We start from the raw sequence: 10,667 nt of genomic DNA, 5'->3' as shown, positions 1-10,667 counted from the left end.
ATAAAATTTAAATGACGAGTCGTTCGTTTGTTTATTTCGGATTCAAAACAATAATAATAATAAAAATAATAATAATGATAATAATAATAATAATAATGAGAATATTTTTCGTAATAATTTTCTTTTTTGCATGAGTTTCCTCGATAAAATTTAATAATAGAACTTGGGTGGGAAAGACTAAAATAATTTTTTTTTTTTCTTAAAAAATTTACTAGAGAATAAAATAAAAATAAAAAAAAACCGTTCGAACCGATAGCAGACGACATTTCGTGACCGTTAAAAAAAAAATATATATATATAATTTTAAAAACGAGTCGTTTTTTTCCCTTTTGTTTCCCCTACGAAAATTTAAATTTTAAAAAACAATAAATAAATAAAATTCTTTTTATTTGCATGTATATATGTAGAAACCATTATTATTATTATTATTATTATTATTATTATTATTATTATGTACATAATGATAAATTACTACAGTCTTAGGTCAGAAACAAAGTTTAATAAAATAAGGGAGGGGAAAAAAAAAGAAGAAGAAGATAAAATCACGTTGCTGAAAACGCGACTACTCTTCTCTACTCTTATTGTATAACATTTAAAACTGTATCCTTTATCATTATTATTATTATTATTATTATTATTATTATTGTTTTATTTGTATCTGATATTATTCGAGGAAAAAAAAAATAATAATAATATTTCCAGATCTGATCTCGATCAACAAAGCGAAGCGGAAACGCATAACACAAAAATATCAGATTCCGGATATTCGACCGGATGTTCAAACAGTCAATCTCAAAGAAGGTAAAACCTTACATAAATTTTCCGACTTTTATAATTCCCCCCCAAAAAAAAAATAAACCGTTAAAAAAAAATTATTATTATTATTTTTTTTTTGAAGCGGAAGTTCAAAATCGATACATAGTAATTCAGGTTCGAGTAATAGTAGCGGTTATGGGGGACTCCCCGTTGCATCCGATGAATTTCCACAACCCCATTCGTCAAAATTTAAAAACAAAGATCACAAAAAGAAAAAAAATAAGACGCAAGAAACGATAAACGGTAACGAATGTAAAAAAATGGAAGATTCCAATGAGAAAACGACAAAGGATATAAATTCCGATTTGACTGGAAGATCACCGTCCATTAACAATCCCGTATCATCGACAATAAATAACACAAACAACAACAACAGCACAAACAACGCAAACAGCAACAGCAACAACAACAGCAATTCCATGACGGGAATTGTCGTCAATGCAAATTTAAAAACGGGAAAAAATACCAACAACATGAGTGGTACCAATTGCGAAGCTCTTCATTTGGCAACAGTGGCTCAAACATTAAAATCCATACAAAAAATTCGAAATTCTGGTAATCAATCAATCAATCAATCAATCAATCATTCATTTAACTTAATCACATTTTATTTACAACATACGCAAAATTTTTCCATTTTCGATTTCTAACAAAAAATTCAATTCATAATTTTTCCAGGCTGGAAAAGTGTATTTTAAAAACAAAACAAATTTTTTTCTCCTTGTTTTCCATCATCAAAAGATTATTAAAAATAAATCGCGTATTATTATTTGCTCAATTAATTAATTAATCAATTTTATTTATAGAAATAATATTTTCTAGAAAAAGATGGAAGCCATTCAAATTCTTGTTAAAATTTTGTTGTGCAATCTTTGTAATTTTTTTATATTTGACAAGTCTCGTTGACAATAAGCGTGCTCTCTCATATGTAAATATATAAAACACGAGACTTTATTTATTTATATAAAAATTTATCGTTATTGTTTATCTTCTGCTTCTATGTTTTTCTTTTAAACCCCCCCCCTCTCCCCGATCGGTTGTAAAACACGTGATGAGCTTTTAATTTTTTTTAAAAACAAATTCAAAAAACAAACACGTTAATATACTAACTAACTAACACACGATGAGTGTTTGTTTGTTTGTTTGTTTGTTTGTTTGTTACGTCATTTCGTGTGTCCATGTAAATGTTTATTCGGTTAATAATTTACCTTCGTTTTGACGTAAATGCATCTCTTATGTAGTTAATTTGCAAAACATGGACCGTGTCGTGGGCCACGATTCGAATTTGATTAAATTTTTTTTTTTTTTTTTTTTTTTTTTTGTAAATCATGAGTTTGTTGTGCAAGTGGAAGAATTTAGAAAACAGTTTAAGGAAGCCATGTTCCAAAATGTTCTTCTCCCCATATAAACAAGAGAATTTTCCGATTCGTTTATAACAAATTATTTAATATTACAGATGGTGAGTTAGAAAATAATTTGAAATCATCCATCGATTTAGAGGAAACAATAGAAACACCCGAATCATTATTCGATAGATTAAAAAGAGAACCTTCGACAATCGTTAACGGACAATTTTGTTTGGCTGTATCAATGCAAGATGGAAAAGTACTATATACAACTCCAACACTTACCGATGTTTTAGGTTTTCCATGCGATATGTGGATAGGTCGATCATTTATTGATTTCGTTCATCAAAAAGATAGAATCGCATTCGTTAATCACATAACAGTTGGTACGTTATCATGAATAATCGGGCTCCCCAAAATAATAATAATAATAATAATAATCCTATAATTGATAATGTATCGTTAGGAGTCGCCGGTCCGATGGTATCCAACGCCATTCCTCAACCTTTTGGTAAAACCTGCAAAATGTCAAACAATACATTTTTCTGTTGCCTTCGTAAATATCGCGGATTGAAAACTTCCGGTTTTGGTGTCAAAGATAAAGCCGTCGAATATGTACCGTTTAAATTATCTCTTTCGTTTAAAGAAGTCAGAGGTGAAATTTCCGACACTCTTCTTTTCATCACAGCAACACCCGTTAAAACGGCATACAATCGTGAGTATTATTATTATTATTATTATTATTATTATTATTATTATTTTGTGACGTTATTACGACGATATTTTAATTTTCACGTTTGACGATCGTTAAATACAAAAAAAAAGGAACGGTCGGTCACGTTGTGAATAATATAAAAGACATATTCAATTAATTCAAATGAAAAACGTTTTAAAAAAATTTTCCTTTTATTTATATATAAAGAAAATTTTTTTGTATTGCGTTATTATTATTATTAATTATTGGATTGATTTAAATAGGACCAGATGAAGTGAGAGATGCTCCAAAATTCGTTACAAGACATTTAGCCAACACGTTATTAATTCATGTCGACGTGGAAGCTGTTTCGTATTTAGGCTACCTACCTCAAGACATGATAGGACGATCCGTATTTGATTTTTATCATCCGGAAGATTTGCCATTATTAAAAGAAATTTATGAATCTGGTAAAATATTTTTCCCCTAATTAAAAATTATCACGATTAAAAATTTTTAACGGTTTTTTTTTTTTAAACGAAAAAAAAAATTTGATTAGTTTTAGAAGTGCAAGGATCGACGTATAAAAGTAAACCATATCGTTTTCGAACTCAAAATGGAGGTTTTGTTTTATTAGAAACGGAATGGTCAAGTTTTATAAATCCCTGGTCGAACAAATTAGAATTTGCCATTGGACAACATAGATTATTAAAAGGACCACCTAATCCGAATGTTTTTTCTACGCCCGACGATCATTCGCAAATTTCTGAAGAAGTGAGTAGACCTTTCTGAAAGTCTCATGACAAATATAACAAGTTACAAATTCGTGATTTGTGTAGGTTATGAAAAAAACCAAAACGATTCAAGATGAAATCAAAAGAATATTAAGCGAACCGATTTCTAGAAGTTCAGAATCGGCAAAACAACAAGTTTCGAAAAGGTGTAAAGATTTGGCAACGTTCATGGAGTCGTTAATGGACAAAATAACAAAATCGGATCAAGGAAAATTTGGTGAAATTAAATTAGAAGATGCTAGTTTTTCGGTACGAGTACATTTTTTTTAAAAAAATATTTTCGGTTAAATATAAAATATAACGGATTGCTGTCGAACAACAGGAAAGAGATTCGGTCATGTTGGGTGAAATATCACCTCATCACGACTATTGCGATTCGAAATCATCCTCGGAAACGCCACCAAGTTACAATCAGCTCAATTACAATGAAAATTTACAACGTTTTTTCAATAGTAGACCAAGAACGATGTCGGCAAGCGAAGAAAATTTCGATATAAAAAATACATCACTTTTAGAAGAAGAAGGGAAAACATCACCGGAAGTGGTCAACAACAATGGGTAAAATTTTTTTTATATCAACCCGTTCAAAAATGAAATTATTTTATTTTATTTTTAGCGTTATTTGCAACGTTACCTTTTTCCTCAGCAAATGCAGATCTCCGATTAACAGAAGTGGTACTTGTTCCGGAAGTGGTTCAGGACTGAGTAGTGCATCCAATTGTATTAATGGTACCAACAGCACCGAAACGAGTACTTCGAAGCAACAAGATTACGAGCCAGTCACAGTATTAACAGAAGCGGTATTATGCAGGTAAAATTCGAATTTTCACTTACATGATTTTCCCACGAACCTAAAAAGAAAAAAAAAAAAAAAATTAATTTATGTGTGTAGGCATAACGAAGATATGGAAAAAGTTTTGATAAAACGACATAGAGACTTGAGAGTAAAAGATGGTAAAATAAACGAAATACGTTTGAAAACGGTTATTGAAAAACTACAGGTATGAAAATAGCCATTTTTTTTTTTTTTTTTTTTACGTCGTGACATGGCGACTTTTTAAAAATCATTATTATCTTTTACGAAATAGGATCACTGCCATGGAATTAAACGAAGCGGTTCTTTATCGTGGGAAGGGAATAAAGTTTCCAAACACAGGCACACGGAAACAAATGCTCAAAATTCTTCAAAGAATAATATAAACCCGGGGAATACGATAAAAAGACCAGAAGTTTCGATTAAAACAAACGTGGACGATGGAAACAGTCATCAAGTATTTAAACAAAATCCAAATAATGTTAATTTGTGGCCACCATTTTCGGCTACAACATTTAATCAACCTCTTCCTTCTCACGCGTGAGTAAATTTATTATTATTATTATTATTATTATTATTAAAAATGTTATAAAAATGAAAATAAATTATTGTTTTGAATCGATTGGTGTAAAAGTTATAACTATAATAATTATTATTATAGAACTTATACGACAAGTAGCAGAGGAATGCCCGTTGCTGGAATGATTCCAGTTTATTATATAGCCACAAATGGAAATCCTTCAATAAATGTTTCACAAAATAGTGTTAATATCAATGGAAATGAAATAACCCAAAATGAACATTCAAGCCCTTCCAGTCCTCTCCTAATGGGAGGTAATACATTCATGCATCAAAATAAGCTAAGTATGGGTTCCAACGTTTCATAGCTCATTTCGAGTTAGAGGCGTAGAAAAAAATTAATTTATCTAATTAATTTAATCTATCTGGACCGATATTTAGTGGAATAAATTATACCTGTATGCCAAAAGATTTAATATTAAAATTTTGCTCAGTTAATCAATAATAAATTCTCAAGTAAAAAAAAATATAAAAAGTTCCTCATATACAATATTAAATAGCCTTATCATAAAAAGAAAATTATTAAGGCCTTTATTGAATTTAAAATTAATTAAGCAATTAATGTTCTTTTGACTGTAGGTTTGAAATTTTTATAAATAATAATAATAATAATTTTGGATCATTTGTTAAAAAATTTTTAAATGATTTTTTTTTCCAGTACAATTTATGAATGCGTTTCCAGTTTATCCAACAATGGGATTTGGTACACCTTCGCTCATGTATTCTCCTCTTATGATGGCACCACAAATACCACCTAGACATCAAACCCAAGCTCAGAGTAGTAAAAATACCAACGAAAATGAAAAAGAATCTGTCAAGTTTCAAAGACCTGCATCTCAAGCAACTAGTGTTAAAGCAGAGCCAGGATCAGCCATGGGAAGCATGGTAGTAATTGATTCACATTTTAATTTAAATTAATAATCAATTTATTTAATAATTAAATAAAATATAAATTATCATAGGTATTGTCAGAATGTTCTAAGAAAGAAGAGAAATCCATTGGTTCACCAGATGTGGATGATTCCATGTGTTTTTCACAAAATAAAGAAAATTCAAAGGATGTTTCTGAGTGAGTTATAAAAAAAAAAAAAACATGTCTGACTTTAATAATTTAACATTTAAATTAACTCAATGGGTTTTATTCAGTCTACCCAGAGACACAGGAACCGGAACTGGAGATGAAAGTAGTTATTCATCATATTCATCATTTTTAAAAACTGATGATAGTATGAGAAGTTCCGAAGAAACGGAAACAGGATTATTAAGAAAAGATGGTGGTGATTGGGATGATATAAAAAAAGATAATATTATTTCCAGGCCAGTTAGAAAGGTAATTATAAATAATGATAATTAAAAATCACATGGAACACAAAAAATGAATTGACATGATATGAAATGAAAAATATTTTTTTAGGAACCACCATGGCTTGAAAAAATAAATCTCACACCAGATTTAGTATTTAGGTATCAACTTAACAATAGGGAAGTGACAAATGTTTTAAAATCAGATTTGGAAGTACTTAAAACAACAGATCAACCTAAATTAGTTGATGAACAACTTCAACAATTATATGTAGATTTAGAATTGGAAGGTTTATCAGCAAAATTAAAATTTGAAGAATGTTTGACAACAAGCAGTTGTAGTAGTGGAGAAGAATTGCAAGGAGCTTGCCTACAAAAAGTATGTCCAAAATGAATTTCTACTAATATTAAAGAAAAAATTTAATTAATTTTTATTTCATGTAACAGAACAGAAGGAAAAAAAGACAACAAGATCTGGCACACTTTGTTATGATATATGATGAAAATATGCCTTTGCCATCACCCTCAAGAGCCACCGTTGTAACAAATTAAATTTATTTATAAAAAAAATTATTTCTTTGTTTTGTATATATAAATAATAAAACCTCCTTGCCTCTCTTGAAAAACAAAAAAATAATAATAATAATTTACAATTTATAAAACAAACATTGTAAACATTTTGATTTAATTGTTGTATTTATATAAATTTAATTAACTTTTATTATATTTTATAAACAATAATTATTATTATTATTGTACTCATAAATAATTTCTTTTTTTTACTGATATTTTTTTATTTATTTATTTATCTATCTAATAATATTATGTGCATAAAATTTTTTTTTTTATTTAATAAAATGTAAAATAAAAGAAGGGTAATTGAAAATTTAAAAAAAATTATGTAATATTAAGTTTTTACAATTATTTATAATTTTGTCATGAATAAATTTTATGAGCCTTAAAAAAAAAAAAAAAAATTTTTTTTGAACATTACCCTTCCTAAAATTTATTTATAATATCTTTATATCAGGTATAAAAATATGTTTGATTTCATTTTATTTTATTAATAATTATTTAAAATTTGAAATTATTAATATATATTGATTATTTTGATTCTTATTTTAAAATTTATTATAGCCATTAACAATCAAGTTATGTTATACATTATAGGCTTTGATTTTTTTTTGATATTTAGATTTTTTAAATGAGTAATAATGTAAAATTAGATCAAAACATTTACAATGATATCTTTTACATAATTATCAATAAAATTCAAATTTTAAAAAACATTTTTTGAAATATAATGAGAAAAATCTTAAAAATTATTTGATTAAATATGAATTTGTAAAAGTCCATATTTGTGGAAAGACAGAGAGTAGTGATAGTTAGAATTAAATAACAAAAAATGTTTTTTTACCTTTCAAAAAGTTGATATTTGAATACTTTCCTAAAATAAAACACTTTTTAAATATCTTTTACTTTATAAATATCTTATTTTAATAGAAACTATAAAGTATCCTTTCAGGCGCGTTTTAAAAAAAAAAAAAATGGCCAAACGGAAATTGAGAATTTTAAATTTATTTCCGTTAAAATGGCTGACCAATGTTTCTCTGTGTTGATTAAGTGATTTTATAATGTGTGAAAGAAACTGAATTCAAAAAAATTTTTTATTAATTCCATTATTTAAAAAAAAAAAAACTATGAAAACAAATAAAAAATTAGAAAAAAATATTTATCTACTTTTGAGGTAATAATAAATACAATACAACGGGTTCAAAATGATGGAAACAGAAAATTCCTCATCGGGCGTCAATGCCAATAATTTAGGCTCATTACCAGATTTTTCGAAACCTCCGCCTGGCATGGATCAAGCTTTTACTTCCTCGAATATTAATTTAACTCCGAATCGTTTACAAGCTTCGATTCAAAACCAAAATCAAAAGTTTCGACAACCTTTTCGACCACAGCACAACAATAACATGTTGAACAGCCTTCCCGATGATTTCGATGGAAAACGTCTTCGTAAATCTACTATGAGAAAAACTGTTGATTACAATGCAGCCATAATAAAAGTTTTGCAAAATAGGGTTTGGCAAAGAGATTACAGAGACAGAAAAGCATTGCAACCTGATGTTTTATATTTACCTGAAGTATTACCTCCTCCTGGTTATAAAGATAATCCAATTAATGCTGTGACTACAAAGTTTGTGAAAACGGCAACTAATAAAATGAGATGTCCAATATTTTGTATGGCTTGGACACCCGAAGGTAGAAGATTAGTCACAGGAGCCTCAAGTGGAGAATTCACATTATGGAATGGTTTAACATTTAATTTTGAAACAATATTACAGGTATGTTGAATTTTCAAAATGAAGTTGCTAATGTAACGAGTTGCTTTGAAAATAACAATTTAAAATTAATAATGTTTGTTCAATTTTAAAAAATCAAAGAATTATAACCGTTTCTCTCCTTCATTTTATTACAGGCCCATGATAGTCCGGTTCGATCGATGGTTTGGTCAAATAATGATGCCTGGATGATAACAGGAGATCATGCTGGTTATTGTAAATATTGGCAATCGAATATGAATAATGTTAAGATGTTTCAAGCTCATAAAGAAGCAATTCGAGGCCTCAGGTACATTTTTATTTTTTTGATTTTATATTTATCAATCAATCATAAAGTGCCAAAATCAAAAAAAAAAAAAAAAAAAACTAGTTATATGCTTTTAATTTTTTTAAAGTGTAGTTTCAAAAAAAATTTAAAAGTATTAAATTTAAATTATTCTTTATCCTTTTTTCCTAAATTTATATTAAATAAAAAAAAAAAACAATATACAAAATCCTTTACTAAATCTTTTCCTTCTTACATTTCTGAGGGTTTTTTAAATCAGGCCTATGATATTTTCGTAAATTTGGATTAAAAATTTAATTTGAAAAATTCATTTTTAGTTAATCATTTTTCATTATTTAAAACTGTTTATTATCTTTATATATAATGATAGTCATATTTCTTGATGAGTTTTTTTTTTTTTTTTTTTAACTACAGCATTAATTGTTTAATATATATTTGTACATTAATAAATTTATAATAAATGCAGTTATTAATGAATGTCATAAATGTTATCTAATTAAGATAACATTAAGATAAAATAAATTAATGCAAACATCATTTATTTATTTATGACAAAAAAATTTATTATCTTTCTTGTATATTTTTAAATTTTTTGGAAAAAAAAAATAATAATAATAATAATAATAATAAAAATAAAAATTAATATATATCCATCGATCCTTTCATTCCACATTATTATTATCTAGTCGTTGTAATTATTTATTTATCTATTGTTATTAATAAAACCGAGTGATTCTTTTGTTAATTGATTGCCATTAAAAAAAATATTTATTGTACAAAACTAAAATTTGTTCAATAAATTATATTTATATATTTTTTTAAATTTTCTTTTTTTTAATGTTAAATTTTTTTTTTGTTATTCGATTACAATAATTAGAAAATAATTTCCATCGAATCCCTTTTTTTTTTTTTTTTTTTTAAATAAAATAATATGTTAAAATGAATGGAAGACGATAGATATATAATGATTTATTATTATTATTTTATCATTAATTATTAATATAAGTTAAAGTTTAATTTTTTTTTTTTAAAGGGAATTTTATTGATCATATTTTTTCATTTATAACTTATTATATTTAAGGTGTTCATACCTTAAATTTTTTTTTACCTAAATTTTACCTTTCCTTATTATCAACAATCAAAACTTTCTTTTCTTGACTTTCTTTAACTTTATTAAAAATATTACATAAGATTTATTTAAGTAATTATAATTGTCCTAAATTAATTCAATCAATAAAATGAAAATTAAAATAATTTTAAATTTTTTTTTGGATAAAAATGAATGATTTTGGACCCATTTTGTTTAGCTTCAGTCCAACGGATCAAAAGATGGTGTCCTGTTCTGATGATGGAACACTTCGGGTTTGGGATTTTGCAAGATGTCACGAAGAAAGGGTATTAAGAGGCAAGTTGATTATTTTTTTAAATTAAATTGTATTCTAATTGTGGAGTAATAAGTTCACCAACTAATTTTTTTATGTATGATAAGGTATCACGGTTAATTTAAGGTATTTTGCACACGAACCATCGTTTTCCAATAGTGTATTATGAATAAGATGGTGTCAATGATTAGTATGTGTAAAATAATAATAATTTTTGACAGGTCACGGGTCGGACGTTAAATGTTGCGATTGGCACCCACAATTAGGAATCATTGCATCCGGGAGTAAAGATAATCAACAACCCAT

The 10,667-nt window shown here is 26.9% G+C and overlaps 2 protein-coding genes across 2 annotated transcripts in view; both read left to right on the top strand.

Annotated features, from left to right (window-relative positions):
* Window positions 1-460: 460 nt before the first annotated feature.
* On the top strand, window positions 461-6,739 carry Phum_PHUM247270 (period circadian protein, putative; the record flags this gene model as incomplete). The annotated part of the gene is made up of 17 exons (XM_002426256.1): window positions 461-483; window positions 703-801; window positions 899-1,296; window positions 2,273-2,548; window positions 2,629-2,877; window positions 3,141-3,326; window positions 3,416-3,630; window positions 3,696-3,899; window positions 3,973-4,208; window positions 4,297-4,461; window positions 4,543-4,651; window positions 4,739-5,004; window positions 5,126-5,298; window positions 5,702-5,928; window positions 6,027-6,112; window positions 6,190-6,373; window positions 6,458-6,739. 17 exons carry the CDS (start codon window positions 461-463, stop codon window positions 6,737-6,739), a joined length of 3,378 nt encoding a protein of 1,125 aa, XP_002426301.1.
* Window positions 6,740-8,123: 1,384 nt separating this feature from the next.
* The window catches only part of Phum_PHUM247160 (WD-repeat protein, putative), a gene marked incomplete at both ends in the record, with an annotated part of 5,214 nt that continues 2,670 nt past the window's right edge, over window positions 8,124-10,667 (top strand). Inside the window, 4 exons of the mRNA XM_002426255.1 lie at window positions 8,124-8,696; window positions 8,831-8,982; window positions 10,287-10,384; window positions 10,583-10,645. Of these exons, the coding sequence (XP_002426300.1) occupies window positions 8,124-8,696; window positions 8,831-8,982; window positions 10,287-10,384; window positions 10,583-10,645 (886 nt within the window). The remainder of the gene's footprint in view (window positions 8,697-8,830; window positions 8,983-10,286; window positions 10,385-10,582; window positions 10,646-10,667) is intronic.

Source organism: Pediculus humanus, genomic scaffold (genome assembly GCF_000006295.1).
Source record: "Pediculus humanus corporis 1103172107616 genomic scaffold, whole genome shotgun sequence".
NCBI classification, from domain to species: domain Eukaryota; kingdom Metazoa; phylum Arthropoda; class Insecta; order Psocodea; family Pediculidae; genus Pediculus; species Pediculus humanus.
This window is presented reverse-complemented; position numbering and strand designations above follow the sequence as displayed.